General features: G+C 28.9%; 5 protein-coding genes, 1 long non-coding RNA gene and 1 other non-coding gene across 8 annotated transcripts; 5 read left to right on the plus strand and 2 right to left on the minus strand.

Moving 5' to 3' along the window:
* The first annotated feature begins 483 nt into the window (after nt 1–483).
* On the plus strand, nt 484–2,871 carry LOC111415801 (putative leucine-rich repeat-containing protein DDB_G0290503). Of its 2 annotated transcripts, none has more exons than XM_071196172.1 (3): nt 484–973; nt 1,025–2,332; nt 2,385–2,871. In XM_071196172.1, exons 1-3 carry the CDS (start codon nt 757–759, stop codon nt 2,840–2,842), a joined length of 1,983 nt encoding a protein of 660 aa, XP_071052273.1. In that variant the 5' UTR covers nt 484–756; the 3' UTR covers nt 2,843–2,871. The 2 variants fall into 2 exon arrangements, with proteins under 2 accessions (XP_071052273.1, XP_071052274.1); XM_071196173.1 differs by having other exon boundaries at nt 1,025–2,327; nt 2,385–2,488.
* On the plus strand, nt 536–617 carry TRNAS-UGA (transfer RNA serine (anticodon UGA)). Its single transcript has one exon. It is a non-coding gene; the product is annotated as a tRNA-Ser (tRNA).
* Nucleotides 2,872–3,773: 902 nt separating the features above from the next.
* LOC111415822 (vesicle transport protein SFT2A) lies at nt 3,774–4,787 on the plus strand. The gene is made up of 4 exons (XM_023047704.2): nt 3,774–3,882; nt 4,021–4,101; nt 4,159–4,446; nt 4,504–4,787. Exons 2-4 carry the CDS (start codon nt 4,030–4,032, stop codon nt 4,630–4,632), a joined length of 489 nt encoding a protein of 162 aa, XP_022903472.1. The 5' UTR covers nt 3,774–3,882; nt 4,021–4,029; the 3' UTR covers nt 4,633–4,787.
* LOC111415819 (S-adenosylmethionine mitochondrial carrier protein homolog) lies at nt 4,769–7,498 on the minus strand. Its single transcript, XM_023047700.2, has 5 exons — nt 7,280–7,498; nt 7,149–7,230; nt 5,459–5,643; nt 5,121–5,400; nt 4,769–5,065 (listed from the first exon to the last, which is right to left on the minus strand). The coding sequence occupies exons 1-5, from the start codon at nt 7,388–7,390 to the stop codon at nt 4,806–4,808; spliced, it is 918 nt and encodes a 305-aa protein (XP_022903468.2). The 5' UTR covers nt 7,391–7,498; the 3' UTR covers nt 4,769–4,805.
* Nucleotides 7,499–8,117: 619 nt separating this feature from the next.
* LOC111415818 (man(5)GlcNAc(2)-PP-dolichol translocation protein RFT1) lies at nt 8,118–13,446 on the plus strand. Its single transcript, XM_023047699.2, has 7 exons — nt 8,118–8,357; nt 8,409–8,611; nt 8,661–9,138; nt 12,337–12,512; nt 12,570–12,657; nt 12,707–13,089; nt 13,143–13,446. Exons 1-7 carry the CDS (start codon nt 8,298–8,300, stop codon nt 13,426–13,428), a joined length of 1,674 nt encoding a protein of 557 aa, XP_022903467.2. The 5' UTR covers nt 8,118–8,297; the 3' UTR covers nt 13,429–13,446.
* LOC111415827 (Late endosomal/lysosomal adaptor, MAPK and MTOR activator 5) lies at nt 13,119–13,912 on the minus strand. The gene is made up of 2 exons (XM_023047709.2): nt 13,681–13,912; nt 13,119–13,629 (listed from the first exon to the last, which is right to left on the minus strand). The coding sequence occupies exons 1-2, from the start codon at nt 13,775–13,777 to the stop codon at nt 13,457–13,459; spliced, it is 270 nt and encodes an 89-aa protein (XP_022903477.1). The 5' UTR covers nt 13,778–13,912; the 3' UTR covers nt 13,119–13,456.
* Nucleotides 13,913–13,922: 10 nt separating this feature from the next.
* On the plus strand, nt 13,923–16,034 carry LOC111415824 (uncharacterized). Its single transcript, XR_011640463.1, has 4 exons — nt 13,923–14,127; nt 14,178–14,798; nt 14,849–15,469; nt 15,520–16,034. It is a non-coding gene; the product is annotated as an uncharacterized lncRNA (long non-coding RNA).
* The last annotated feature ends 175 nt before the right edge of the window (nt 16,035–16,209 follow it).

Genomic DNA, 16,209 nt, shown 5'->3' on the forward strand with positions numbered 1-16,209 from the left:
AAAAATCAAAAATGTTGGTAAAAAAATAATTTTTTGATTGAATCATTTATGTATCAAAAGAAAATTGGTATTTATAAGAAGCTAAATGTACGTACTTACGTGTAACATTCAAATCATAAATCGTCTATTTAAGTTAAATTTTGCTTTGGGATCATCACGGTATTTAAACGTCAAATTAGACACTTCAATGATACCAACTTATTTTTTTTTTTTTTAATTTGGATATGAATTAATTATTATAACCATGTCGTTATTTATTAATTAAAATCATTAAAAAGAAATTAATTGGACGAGTTCAAATTATAACTTATTCATCAATAAATAATAAATTAAAAGATTTTTATGTTGACGTTTCAAATGTCAAAACTTATTTTTCATCTCCCTCCTAATGAGATTAAATATTGGGATTAAATATTTAAGTTGTACTCTTTTTATTTAAACATAATTAATCAAAAAGCTTAATTATTAAAAATAAAATTATTGCAATTTGTATTGTTTAATTTATTACTTTGTTACCAAAGCTTTGTAGATATCAGCTGCGGTGTCCGAGTGGTTAAGGAGATGGACTTGAAATCCATTGGGTTCTACCCGCACAGGTTCGAATCCTGTCCGCAGCGAATTTTTTTTTATTGATTAATCTAGGTTAAAAATTCAAAATTACGCTTATTAAGGCAAATTTTTTTACGCTGACTTTTATTTTATTCATTCCTTTCATTCTTTTGAATCAAAATTGCTTTAGAAACAAAATAAATTAAAATGGGAAGGAAGAAATACATTTTTATTTTAATTTTGTTAATTTGGATTAAAAGTTTTCAAGCGAAAGGAAGCCCAAATAATGTTGGATTAAAAAGCAAAACGATGTTGGAGCAATTTTATGAGTACATCCAAGGAGAAAGAGACGCCATGGAGAAGGAAATGGAAAATAAGCGGTTCCATTTGGATAAGGTTATCATGAAAATTCCGAAAAAATCAGGTAAGTTGACATAAATAAGTGATTTTGGGAGGTTATTTAAACAAATTTTAGATAAAACAAGAATGAAACGTTCAATTCAAAAGAAAGATTACAATGTTAATAAGATTAAAAAGGAAATTGAGAAATTAAAGGATTTAATAACGATTCTAAATGATCAAAAAACCGTGATTGATGGCTTAAATAGTGTTAATCCTAAGTTTAATTTAACGATTACTCAAAAAGAATTGAATGACTTGAGAGGTTATGTTAAAAATTTGGTTGGTAAGCTTGAAAAGGAAATTGTTGATAGAAAAAGCGTTGATAAAGAAATTCTTAATGAGTTAGATAATCAAAAAGAAATTGTTGCAATGCTTCAAAATAAAAAAGAAAATGATCAAATCAATGAAAAAGATGAAATTATAAACGATGTTTTTGAGGAATTAAAAAATTTGGAGACTCACCTTTCCGGTTTGAGAGATAAATCCAAATCCAATGAAAATGTATCTGAAAAAATGAGAAAATCAAATTTAGAGGAGATATTAGAAAATGAGGGAAAAGAAATGAATCAAAGTAAATTGTTACAAAAACTTGTTAAAATGGTTGAAGATAACAACAAAATGAAGAAAGAAAAGACTTTTTTAGATATATTATTTAATAAAATCAACGAAAACGCAAATAAGTTAGAAAATAGGGAAGAAAATACAAATTTAAATGATCGTTTGGACGAATTAAAAGAAAAAATCGATGATATGCAGAACCCCGATGAGATAGAATCAAAAAACCTTGACGATATACTCAAAAAGTTGATAAAACCAACCGAAGAAAAAATTAACCTAAAAAAAGACACAAAATTGGAAGATTTAATCAAAAAATTAATCCAAAAATTAGACCAAAAATCGAAAAATGACGAAAAAAAATTCAATTTGTATAATTGCAAACACATTCAACCGTTTAATTACGATTTATACCCCAATTTTGGGTTTAACTCGGAAAATTATCAACATCCTAACCTCAATTATCAATCAAACGTCAATTATAAACATCCCAACCTCAATTATCAAAATTCTAACCTTAATTATCTAAATAATAATCTTAATGAGCAAAATTTGAATTTATTTCATGATCAATTTGAAAATAATTTTAATCAACAAACAATTAATGGATATAATACACAAGAAAATCGGCGTTATTCACCAAAAAATTTCGTCCCTACAAAATTAAATTTAACAAGTACAGAAAATAAAGAAGATGATAACGTTTTGAGGAAATCAAAACGTTCTTTGAGTTTGGAAGAGAATTTGGTTGAAATTCTCAAAGATGAATTGAAGAATGAAGATGATAATGAAGATATAAATGAGGATTTAAATGCAAATGAGTTAGGTAAATTCGATTATTTTTCTTTAAGTTATAAATAAATTTCTTAATTTTTTAGAATCCCAAGAAATTTTTGATAAAAACGATAAAGAAAGAAGTTATAAAAATTTTTCATCGAAAAAAGTGACACTTTTTGATAAATTTTTCAACAAAATATTAAATAAGATCATTGATAAAGCTCAAATTGCAATTCCGAAGATAATTAGAGCCATTTTCGATATAAAAACGATTTTCGGAATCGATTTAAATAATTATGAAAGTTTTAAAAATTTTGGTTTATTGGGGATTTTACCCACGTTTATGATTAAGTTGGCGACAATGTTTAATTCTTTTATGTACCAAATCCAAGGATTTCCTTTTATTAAAAACTTTTTAGTACCCGGATTAATACTTTTAGCGGTTTCCGGGATGGTTGTATTTTTAATTTGGTGGTTACAACCAAATTATAATAATTATTACCAACCCGATTCTTATAATTATTACAACAATTATAATCAGTTCAAAAAATATAAATGAGTAATGAAACAATCCATCGGGATTATAAAAAAAATACAAGAAATTAACAAAACTTTATTTTTTATTGCTATTCTCAAGATTTTCGTGATTTCCAGACAAAATCTTCTCTAAATTATTATTTGAAGGTTAGAAAAAATTACGTTTTAAATGTCACTTAAAATAATCGAGATGAGTGAAGTTTGATGTAAACGTCAGCTAACTTCATGTTAGTGTCAAATTTAAATAAAATTATAAAAATGCTTAATTTAATCATTTTTGAATCCAATTTGATTAAAAATTTGTTAATTAATGTGGAAGAAATGATTTTAAGGACTTACTTGGTTATGTTTTTCGGGAAACTTGATATTGAATCTTTTTGGTGGATCAGATTTGATTTGCAGCCTCCCACGACGCATTTAAACTCATTGTGGGGTTCTTTTCTTCTTCAGGATCTAGAATAGAAAGGAAAATAACGTAAGTTAGTAAAAATAAGGTTCCTAATAATTTGGTACTTAATAATAACAATAAAAAGGTAATAATAATCAATTAAACATAAAAAGGATCAACATACACCACTAATGAAGCATAAATCGCCCCAAAATTTGAAAATAAACCACTTTTTAATCAAATTTTAGAATTAAACGAAATCAAAACAAACTGATTACAGCGCTACCTGACGCTAACGGAGGTACTTTGAACTCGTTTATTTTTGAGTTTACTCCATTAAACGCTAGATGTCGCCCTATTTTTATTTATTAATTATTTTTAAAACATGCTTTTCCATTATTTATGATTCCCAACCAAACAATAATAATTATTACCAATCCGATTTTTATAATTATTTCAACAATTATAATCAATTCAAAAAATATAAATAAATAATGAAACAAAAAATGATTCATTCATATCCCCATCCTTTTCTAACCTCACCGAATTGATACAATCCATCTCTTTTTATTCCACGTTTTACAAACTGTCAGATTTTAAGTTCTAAGAAACAACATAACCTGTTGATTCATTCTCAATTTAAAAAAAAGAAATAAATTTGAAACTCCGGAAAGGTAAATACTAAAACGTTTTTATTATCTCTAGATAATAAAACAGAATGTGTTTTCCTATCTGATAAGCCCCCCGATTTAAAAAATATTAAAATAACCATGATAAAATATTCCATATAAAACTTAATTTTATTGTTTTAGTGAAACAAAATGGATAAATTGCGGAAATTTTTAAGCGGAGATGATACATCACCAGACGAAGAAAGCGGGATCATGTCTCAAGTAAAAAAAAAAAACACCACACCAAAAATCAAAGAACTAAATTGTTTCATTTTTTAGTTTAGCGAAAACACAACATTTAGTTGGTCAACACGAATAAAAGGATTCTTAATATGCTTTATAGTCGGAATATTGTTATCATTTTTGGGATCTTTTGCGTTATTTTTCAACGGCGGATTAAAACTGTTCGCTATTTTTTACACCTTGGGTAACATAACCTCAATGGCCAGTACTTGTTTTTTAATGGGACCTTTTAATCAATTTAAACGAATGTTCGCTGAAACGAGGATTATTGCAACAATTATCGTACTCCTTTCGTTAGCTTTAACATTAATGGCAGCGCTTTGGGTAAAAATTCAACAAAAAAGAAAAAAGTGAGGTTAAATTTAATCGATATTTTTTTAGTGGAAAAAAGCGGGTTTGGCTTTATTATTTATAATAATACAATCCCTAGCGATGACGTGGTATTCTATTTCCTATATTCCTTATGCAAGGGATGCTGTGAAGAAGACAATTTCAGCTTGTGTTGTGTAAGATGGGGAAAAAAGCATTTTTAAAGAAGCATTTATGTATTAATGAGAATTATTTTTGATATAAGTGTATATAAGTATTAATTGGTGTATTTACTAATTATTTATGTGTGTTAAGAAAGAGCCAAAAGATATTTAAATAAATTTTTAAAAACTTTATTGATTAATTTTTTGAGGTTAGATGTTATCAAGGTCTAAAGGTTCCTGTAAAACGTGATTACTACAAAAATTTCTCGCAAAATCGTAAGTTCCAAAGAAAATATAACCACCTAAAGTTATCCACAAAACTCTAGGAACAAACCCGGCGAATAACCCTGCAACACCTTTTTCTTTATAAACTAATTTGAACATATTATTAACAGTTAAACTCTTATCAGCTAGCATTATTCGAGTTTTTACAACATCTAACGGGGTTGTAATCGCAGCGGAAACTCCACCTAATGAGATAAATAAATAAATAATCCCTGTAAGATTTTTTAAATAATTAATCACCTGCAATCGCGCCACAACTAGCAACTTCAAAACTACTCAACATTTCATTATTTTTAAATTTAATTCGATACGTGCGTTTCAAAAACTCCAAAATTGGGAATTGCACGAAAGAAAACGGGACTTCCCGTATAATCGTAGACCCAAACCCGCGATACAACCCCTTTAAAAGCCCCTCCGATCTCCAAGCATCCAACGCGATCGCCATAGAAGTCGAATTTTTAGGACAAGTTTGTCGCCGTTGCTTAACAACTTCCATTGGAACCCTAACCAAGCAAGCGACCTTAAAAAATTAATTATAAAAATTTAGTTCTAAATGTTGGGTTAATTTTTATACAGACAACTTCAGCTAGCGATGCCCCTGCCATATAAACGATCGGTAAAGCTTGTTGAGGCACTAAGGGGGTCATAAAATATTTGCAACTTTCGTATGTGCAAAAAAATAAGGCAGCTTGTGGGGCACTACCGATTGCTTGGGGACCAATTCCTTTATAAATTCCGGAAAATCCTCCGGAGTTTCGAAAACCTTGGGAAAAATTCAAGAATCATCGTGTGGCTTAAAAATCGACGATTTTTTTTTAATCATTGTGAAATTACCCAAAAAACACGTTAAAAATAAAAAGAAAATGCGGAAAAGTGTAGAATATACCGAAAAATCACATCAAATCACACTCATTAAAAATAATCGAAATACGGGGTACTTCCGGTTTGAAATGTCAACCTTAATTTCGTTATATTTATAATCTTTACAAAAAATCCTTTAAAATGAGCCCAAACACGATGGGATTATCTCAAAAATTAACATTTCGTTGCCAACTTCACTTTGTTAACTTTAAATTTATCAACTTTTTTGGTACCTTTCTTATTTTTTGAGATACAATAGTCGAGTTTGAACTCATTTTAAAAGATTTTTCGTAAAAATTAAGAATTTAATAAAATTAAAATTGATATTTATAACCGGAAATCGACCATTTAAGGTTATTTTTAAGTTAATCATGCTATATTTGTATTTATTTCAATGAATGTTTGATGAATATTACAAAAAAAAAACATTCAACATTAAAAATAATCGAAATACGGGGTACTTCCGGTTTGAAATATCAACCTTAATTTTGTTATATTTATAATCTTTACGAAAAATCCTTTAAAATGAGCCCAAACACGATGGGATTATCTCAAAAATTAACATTTCGTTGCCAACTTCACTTTGTTAACTTTAAATTTATCAACTTTTTTGGTATCTTTCTTATTTTTTGAGATAAAATAGTCGAGTTTGAACTCATTTTAAAGGATTTTTCCTAAAGATTAAGAATTTATAAAATTTAACTTGATATTTATAACCGGAAGTCGACCATTAAAGTTATTTTTAAGTTAATCAATACCAATATAGTATTGGTATTTATTTTAATGAATGTTTGATGAATATTACAAAAAAAACAGTATCTCAGACAATAGTTTCTCCCAACAATAGTCTTCTCCAAGCAGATTGTAATCTTTTCCACCAGTACCTAGCATTTTGGAAGCAGTAGGTACCTTTTTTGGAGAGCATATCTCTTCTTTCCATAGTTATTAGTCTTTTCCAATAGCATTTAGCATTCTGGCAGCATTAGATAGCTTTTTGGAAAGCATATCTCTTTTCCAAACAATTAAAGTCTTTGAAAGCTTTTTATTAAAGTCTTTTTCTGCAGCATCTAGCATTTTAGAAGCAGGAGGTAACTTTTTAAAATAGTATTTCCTCTTTCCAAGCAGTTTTTAGTCTTTTACTAGCAGTATTTAATCTTCTGACAGCAATAATAGTCTTTTACCAATAGCATTGAGCACTCAGGAACATAGATTTTAGGTTATATTTAGTTTATAGATGGAGAACGACATTTTAGTCAATGACGTCACAAAAAGTGACGTCACGTCGAAACATTAAAGTGATTTTTCGGTAAATTTTACACTTTTACGACTTACTTGAGTGATTTCCCGTCGATTAAAAAAGAAATTGTCGATTTTTAAGCGATATGATGCTTCTTGAATTAACCAAACCTTGTGCTGATTGCAAACGGGTTTTTATGGTATCTAAAGGAAAAAGAATCATATCTACGGATAAACCAGCTGCTGCTCCACCCTAAAATTACCCACAATCAATATGATATCAATATCTTAATATAACTTACGAAAAGTGAAGAGATATACAAATTCTTCTCACTCATTATCCTGGGATTATATTTAAGTGAGGTTATGTTCATAAAAAATAGCGCATATTTATTGAACGCATATGGCGCCATCTGTTGAGGATATTTTGGAATTATTCAGCTAAGAACCGAACCACTAGAATACAGGTTGGATTGGGTTTACATATAAAAGCTCCAACCACAGAATAACTGTATGGAAAGTGTTTGAATTAATGTTCCCACTGGTTGGGAATTCCTCAAATGCAATTACCTATACCCATCAAATAATGAGGCTACATTTGAATATCACGCATCATATAACATGTGAGATTGCATCTGACGAGCTTCCAACCAGTTATAACGTTAGCTGAAATAAGGCTATAATGCCAATTATAATCTAATTAATTAATCATACCATTATTACTTTATTATACTTTTACCGAAAAATCACTTTAAAATGACGTTTTCATCTGTCATTCTGATCAAACTTCAACTTTTAAAATTCGTAGCGGCAAATTTAAAAATATAACACGAATTGGAATCTATACTTTTTAAATAAAAAGATTGATACTGGTAATAATTGTTATTGCTGTCTCTCATCATTCTAACTATTAAAAATAAAATTGTTAGTTTAATTAAATTATTTCAATATAGACGCTAATGCCATCTTACGGTGGGATTTCGAGTCTCAAAAAATTAATTATTTCATATTAAATAAAGTAAATTGTGCTATGGGTTGTTTTAATTTCAATTTTTATTCTTAAATAATACTAATGTATTAATAAAAAGAAATAAATTAAGAATAAAAATTAAAAATATTAATAAAAAAAAGTGAGGTTAGTTTTAAAATTTTAAGGTTATGTTAATATGTCATCATCGACGTCTTCTTTAATTTTCGTTCAAATTTCAACGGAAATAACGCATATTTATCGATGACAAGTTGCAAAAATTACGTAATTATTACCTAAAAGAACAAACGCGTCGAATCCTGCACGAAAATCTTGCAAAATATAAAATAACAATGAGTAGAAACGTTTTAAAAAGTAGCCTCCAAAACGCATCGTTTAACATTATTTTTCAGGTAATTAATTAATTAATTTCCCTTTAATTTATTATGAATAAGGTTTTTTAGATCCTTTTTAGATGTGTTACGTTCGTCTTAAACGCTTTTATAATACGATACGTAGGCCAAGATGTTTTGGGGATAATGAACGTTCGATTACTACTTTTGGAGTCTACGATTTTATTTTTATCGCGCGAACCACTTTTAAAAGCTTGCTTAACGGATACTAAATCGCATAATTGGGCACAAGTTATTAATCAGATTTGGTTATCGTAAGAGTTAAATTAGAAATAAAATGAAAGTTTGAATCTTTCTTTTTAGGGTTCCTTTATCTGGTTTATTAAGTATTTGCTTGGTTTATGTTTGGATTAACGTTTTATCATCAACAGATGATCAATATTTGATGCAGTACCAAATTGGTTGTTATGCGGTTGCCTTTTCGTGCGTAATTGACCAAATAGCACAACCAGTTCAGTTAGTTGCGCAAAGTTATTGTTTTGTGAAATTAAAGGTTATTTTTGAAACGATTTATATAACGGCGAGAACAATTACTTTTGTTATTCTGGTTATAAATAACCCGGAAAATGCGATACATGCGTTTTCGATAGCTCAAGTTTCGTCGTCTTTGTTACTTTGTTTGTTGTATTACGAATTTTTTTATTATTACATTAAGAAATTCAACAATGTTAAAGTCAAAGACGATTTTAAAAGTGATATGGAGAAACGATTGTTTGGTGATATGCAAGATTTTAAATTTAAATCCATTTTGGATTTTATCCCTGGATTTATGTCGAATAATGTAAGCTTTTTTTATTGTTTTTGTAATTCGCGACTACTTTTGTATATACATCTTTGTATTCATGGGACTTCTCTGGAAGTAGTCAAATTGCAAAAAGTAAAGTTATTCATAAGCCTTGAAAACAGATAAATCTAAACTTGTAAAAATATACAGGGTATTCCATTTAAAGAACGCCATTGGACCGCGTTATGCATCACTTGACTAAGCTACAAATGATTAATGTTGAGAAAAACGAGATTTTCGTTTTCATCTCCCTAAAAATATAAGACTTCTCAGAATAGAGAGGCACAAACTATTAAAAATTGTTTGGTGCCTGTCCATTTTTATCACAGAACACTGATGACACCTATCACAAGCACAGAGGGCATACAGGGTGTTTCTGTAAATCATGGCATAAATTTAATCACTAAAATTAGGGACAAAATGATGACGAATAATCACGTCTGTCGAGTTGGCACTACATCTTGCGATTTGAATAAAAAACTATTGCATTAATTGTCGCTTGATTTGTTGCGTCCTTTTTTATGAATAATTTTTGAGGTATTGCACTTTAAAGGCATACTAAACGTACGTTAAATTTTCGCCTACGTCATCAAACGTTACTAAAGATTGGTATGACGTCATATTAAAGCCACAATTGACCAATTACAGTTTCAATAGTAGCGTATTAATGACGTACGGCTCAAAGGTGAAAAACCAACATTACCATACTAAAATCATGAGCAAAACTGTTGTACAACATCAAACGTGACGAGGATCTATCAATTCTGAAAGCATACACCCTTTTATTTTATGGCAGCCGTACGTTTCTACCTTTATATTGTCATCTTCTTCTAAGGCCCACTTTTGCCACCTCTTAATAAATTTAACCGATAGATAAATTGGCGCTCTTAGCCAATGAGAGCGCTTACAACCATTGTAACCATGGTAATTATCTATCGGATAAATTTATCGAGAGGTGGTAAAAGTGAGCCTAATTGATGTATGCTGCACAGCCTTAGATCTACTTCCTGCATCACGCGATTGACGCGACAAATTTGTAAACTTTACGACAAATTACAACAGTTTATTGTTATCTCCACTCTTTACCATAGATTCCCACTGTCAAGTTAGCACTACCTCAAAAATGCACTACCTCAACATTTCAAATATTGTCAAGAGTTTGATTTTGTACTTTTAAACTGGTTTTTATTTTGTATAGAATTTAAGTCTAACCAGTTTCGGCCCTTGACAATCTTCAGAGACTCTACAAATAGATTAACATCTCTCATCTTATCCATTTTACAAACAAGTTTCTTAATATCTCTTTTTGTTTTGTTAAAAAAGACCACAGATTATTAGTTACTAATTAACAAAATTAAAGTTTAAAAAGTTGTAAAATGGAATTAAGGACGAAAAAATGTTTAATAAAAAAAATATTAAGACACTTGGGAAAAATTCAAAAATCATCATGTGGCTTAAAAATCGACGATTCTTTTTAATCAATGTGAAATGACCCATAAAACACATTAAAAATAAAAAGAAAGTGACTAACACTAGATTAACTCAGTTATAAAACTTCAATTATATGATAACTAACTTCAGGTTTAAAATGTCAACCTCAATTTTTACATATTTGTAACTTTCATTAAAAATGCTTTAAAATGTGTACAAACATGACATATTTATCTCCAATATTAATGAAGTTATGGTCAATTTCCGGTTAATGTCAACGTCAATTTTGACATATTTGTAATCGTCGTGAAAAATCCTTTAAAATGAGTCCAAACATGATACGTTTAATTCCAATATTACTCGAGATATAAGCAACTTCCGGTTTGAAATGTCAATGTCATTCTGACACATTCTTAATTTTTATAAAATGTCTTAATATTTGTCACAAAAATATAATAAAAAAAAATAAAAAATTAAGGTTGGTATTAATATTTTAAATTAAATTGCTATCTTCATTGTTGCTAACTTCGGGTTTAATGGTTTTATTCTAACTTTTTTGTTTTTTGAGATAAGTGCGTCTTATTTAGACTCATTTTAAAGGTTTTTTTAATAAACAATACATCATGAAAGAACACCATGAAGTTGTCCATTTGTCTATTATACGATAACTAACTTCAGGTTTAAAATGTCAACCTCAATTTTGACATATTTGTAATTTTCATTAAAAATGCTTTAAAATGAGTACAAACATGACATATTTAGCTCCAATATTAATGAAGTTATGGTCAACTTCCGGTTAATGTCAACGTCAATTTTGCCATATTTGTAATCGTGAAAAATCCTTTAAAATGAGTCCAAACATGATACGTTTAATTCCAATATTTCTCGAGATATAAGCAGCTTCCGGTTTGAAATGTCAATGTCATTTTGACATATTCTTAATTTTTATAAAATGTCTTAATATTAGTCACAAAAACAAAAATATAATTAAAATTAAGGTTGGTATTAATACTTAAAAATTAAATTGCTATCTTCATTGCTGTTAACTTCGGGTTTAATGTTTTTTGTTCTAACTTTTTATCTTTGGACTCATTTTAAAGGTTTTTTAATGAAGTTGACAAATATGTCAAAATTGACGTTTCAAACCGGAAGTAATTAAGTTTCCATTAATATTAAAGTTAAATATGTCGAATTTGAACTCATTTTAAAGGATTTTTTATGAAGTTGACAAATATGTCAAAATTAAAACTTGAAAGTTCGAACTTTTTAGTTTTTTGAGATAAATGCGTCAAGTTTGGACTCACTTTAATAGTATTTTAGGTATTTCGGTATTTTTTCTAACAATAAGATAAGTTATACCTTTTTATTATCTAAAAACGATAAAATGTCGCTTAGTCAAGTGATGTATAACGCGGTCGAATTGAACTCTGACCAATTTCTCTTATTTCGGGGGTGTAGATGAAACATTTTTTTCAGGTTAGGTGTTGGAATTGACAATTAGAATTGTCAATTCAAATTTCTATTATCAAGTGTTACCAACTGCTACATATCTATTTCCCTACATTGTCAAAATTTATTTTATTTTTGTTAAAAAAAAGGATAAAAACGCGAATTACAAACAATAGCATAAAAAGCACGTTCAAAAAGCACTCATTCATTAAAAAACTTGTGTTTCAACTTGAATTCGTGCATTTCAAGCGTGTCTTACAAAACTTTTTTTGTTTTTTAATATACTATTAAGCGCTAACTACATGATGATTTTAGGATAAACCTTTGAATAAAAAGTTGACAATTTTAACGATAAGTTTTGCGAAACAAAGTGTGATAAAACAAGTTTTAACGGAGGGTGAAAAATATGTTATGACGATTTCACCCGTTTTAACGTTTAGCCAACAGTCGATGTACGATATTGTAAATAATTTAGGTAGCTTAGCTGCCAGGTAAGTTTTTTTTTAAACAAATTAAGTTGATATTAACCAAACAAAAATTTAATTTAGATTTATTTTCCGCCCAATAGAAGATAGTGCTTATTTTTACTTCACCCAAATGATTAAAAGAGATTCGACACTAACACAACAAGATCAGGTAATTAAATTTTAATATCATTATTTTTAATAAATCTTTTCGTTTACAGAAATCTGTATCACAAGCAACCATAGTTTTAAGCCACTTATGTAAAGTTGTCACATCAATTGGATTAATTGCGGTGTTTTTTGGGAACTCTTACAGTTACACTTTATTATTTCTTTATGGAGGCACAAGTTTAACAGAAACGAACCTTCCAACAGTTCTCTTAAAGTGTCATTGCATTGCTGTTCTTCTTCTTGCTGTAAATGGAGTTACTGAATGTTATGTATTCGCTACGATGAATAACAAGCAATTGGATCGATATAATTACCTTATGGTGTTATTCTCAATCTCGTTTTTGTTGCTTTCTTACATCTTAACGATGTTTTTGGGCCCTGTTGGGTTTATATTTGCGAATTGCTTAAATATGGCGGCTCGAATAATGCATAGGTAAACAATACGCTTATTAAACAATGCTGTTTAATGATTCAATTCTTTTTTAGCGTTTATTACATATCCCACAAATACAAAGATACAAATTACAAACCTTTAGACGGTTTAATTCCAGGAAAATTCTTTATTTTTTCGTTGATCTTATCATTATTTGTAACAAAATGGTCAGAGCACTTTTATTTAGAAAATGTCACCATGAAATCAACCTTAATTCACATATTAATAGGAGCCATATGCTTTTTAATAACAATTTCAATTTGGGTTTACGAAAATAAGCACTTGGCAACAATCGGATTTAACAAATACAAAAGGAGGTTATCCTTTAAAAGTGATTAAATAAAAATTAAAAAGAAATTTTGTTTGTTTAAATGTTCTTATAATAAGCAGCCGTGATCGTTCCTTGCCGATGAATGATACATTTCTTTGAATTATTTTCAAAAACAATGATTGGATCTTTATTTCTCGGCTCTAATTTAGCGGCTTGTTCAGCAATCGCCGTTATAATCCCAGCACTTTCATTAGAAGCTTCTCCTTTCGCTTAAAAAACAATAATTTGACATAACCAAAAAACATTAAGGATTTAATTACTTCCTAAACACAATCCTTGCCCCTCCGCGAAAACACACCCAAAAGTATTTGGCTCCGAAATAATCGCTTCCATAACACGATCTAAACGCGTTTCCATGATTATTAACTCAAAAAACTACTTTAAACTTCTTCTTCTTCTTCACAATGATAAGGCTTGGCAATGGGATTTGGATACTTGTCCCTATTATCTCCCAGTCACTGCGTACTTTAAACTTAATAATTTACTCAATAAAGAGAAACGTCAAAAAATGACAGCTAAAAAAACGGGATCTATTTTATCCACTTCGTCTACACGAACAATAACAATAATTTTTATTCAAAAATTAAATAATAAACATGGAAATATGTCGATTATGTTTCAATTCAACATCAAATTCATATACACCTTCAAATTTAAACGACGGAAGCGCCCACCGTAAGCAATTACAAATAATTCTCCCAGAAATAGTGAGGTTATGTCTCCTAAATAATACCCTTATTAATATTAATTTTTTAAGGATTTAAAGGCGATTTTATCGCCGATGTTGTGTTCAAACTGCTCAACAACCTTCGAAGACGTTTTTATTCTAAGAAAAACTTGGCTACAATGCGAGAAAAAGTTAAAAAACTACTTGGAAAACACACATAACCTCAACAATCCTTGTTTATTTGATGTAATTAACGAAGATCATAAATTGGTGATTTTAAACGCTTCCATTGATTTAAACGAAGAAGAGGAAATAAAAAATGAGCTTGAATTAGATGATTTTAATTTGGATGAGGATATAAAAATCGAAGAAAATCAAATTTGTGATATTTGCACGAAAAATGAGTGTGATTGTCAATATTCTTGTTTGATAAGCCCCTAAAAGTTTAAATTATTAACTTAAAAAACTACTTTAAACTTAATAATTTACTTATTAAAGAGAAACGTCAAAAAATGACAGCTAAAAAAACGGGATCTATTTTACCCACTTCATCCTAATGAACAATAACAATAATTTTTATTCAAAAATTAAATAATTAACATGGAAATATGTCGATTATGTTTCAATTCAACATCAAATTCATATACACCTTTAAATTTAACCGACGGAAGCGCCCAACGTAAGCAATTACAAATAATTCTCCCAGAAATAGTGAGGTTATGTCTCCTAAATAATGCCCTTATTAATATTAATTTTTTAAGGATTTAAAGGCGATTTTATCGCCGGTGTTGTGTTCAAATTGCTCAACAACCCTCGAAGACGTTTTTATTCTAAGAAAAACTTGGCTAGAATGCGAGAAAAAGCTAAAAAATTACTTGGAAAACACACATAACCTCAACAATCCTTGTTTATTTGATGTAATTAACGAAGATCATAAATTGGGGATTTTAAACGCTTCCATTAATTTAAACGAAGAAGAGGAAATAAAAAATGAGCTTGAATTAGATGATTTTAATTTGAATGAGGATATAAAAATCGAAGAGAATCAAATTTGTGATATTTGCACGAAAAATGAGTGTGATTGTCAATATTCTTGTTTGATAAGCCCCTAAAAGTTTAAATTATTAACTTAAAAAACTACTTTAAACTTAATAATTTACTTATTAAAGAGAAACGTCAAAAAATGACAGCTAAAAAAACGGGATCTATTTTACCCACTTCATCCTAATGAACAATAACAATAATTTTTATTCAAAAATTAAATAATTAACATGGAAATATGTCGATTATGTTTCAATTCAACATCAAATTCATATACACCTTTAAATTTAACCGACGGAAGCGCCCACCGTAAGCAATTACAAATAATTCTCCCAGAAATAGTGAGGTTATGTCTCCTAAATAATGCCCTTATTAATATTAATTTTTTAAGGATTTAAAGGCGATTTTATCGCCGGTGTTGTGTTCAAATTGCTCAACAACCCTCGAAGACGTTTTTATTCTAAGAAAAACTTGGTTAGAATGCGAGAAAAAGCTAAAAAATTACTTGGAAAACACACATAACCTCAACAATCCTTGTTTATTTGATGTAATTAACGAAGATCATAAATTGGGGATTTTAAACGCTTCCATTAATTTAAACGAAGAAGAGGAAATAAAAAATGAGCTTGAATTAGATGATTTTAATTTGAATGAGGATATAAAAATCGAAGAGAATCAAATTTGTGATATTTGCACAAAAAATGAGTGTGATTGTCAATATTCTTGTTTGATAAGCCCCTAAAAGTTTAAATTATTAACTTAAAAACTACTTTAAACTTAATAATTTACTTATTAAAGAGAAACGTCAAAAAATGACAGTTAAAAAAAGGGATCTATTTTATCCACTTTGTCTACACGAACAATAACAATAATTTTTATTTAAAAATTAAATGATTAACATGGAAATATGTCGATTATGTTTCAATTCAACATCAAATTCATATACACCTTTAAATTTAACCGACGGAAGCGCCCACCGTAAGCAATTACAAATAATTCTCCCAGAAATAGTGAGGTTATGTCTCCTAAATAATGCCCTTATTAATATTAATTTTTTAAGGATTTAAAGGCGATTTTATCG

The sequence above is a fragment of the Onthophagus taurus genome, chromosome 5 (assembly GCF_036711975.1).
Source record: "Onthophagus taurus isolate NC chromosome 5, IU_Otau_3.0, whole genome shotgun sequence".
Taxonomy (NCBI): Eukaryota; Metazoa; Arthropoda; class Insecta; order Coleoptera; family Scarabaeidae; genus Onthophagus; species Onthophagus taurus.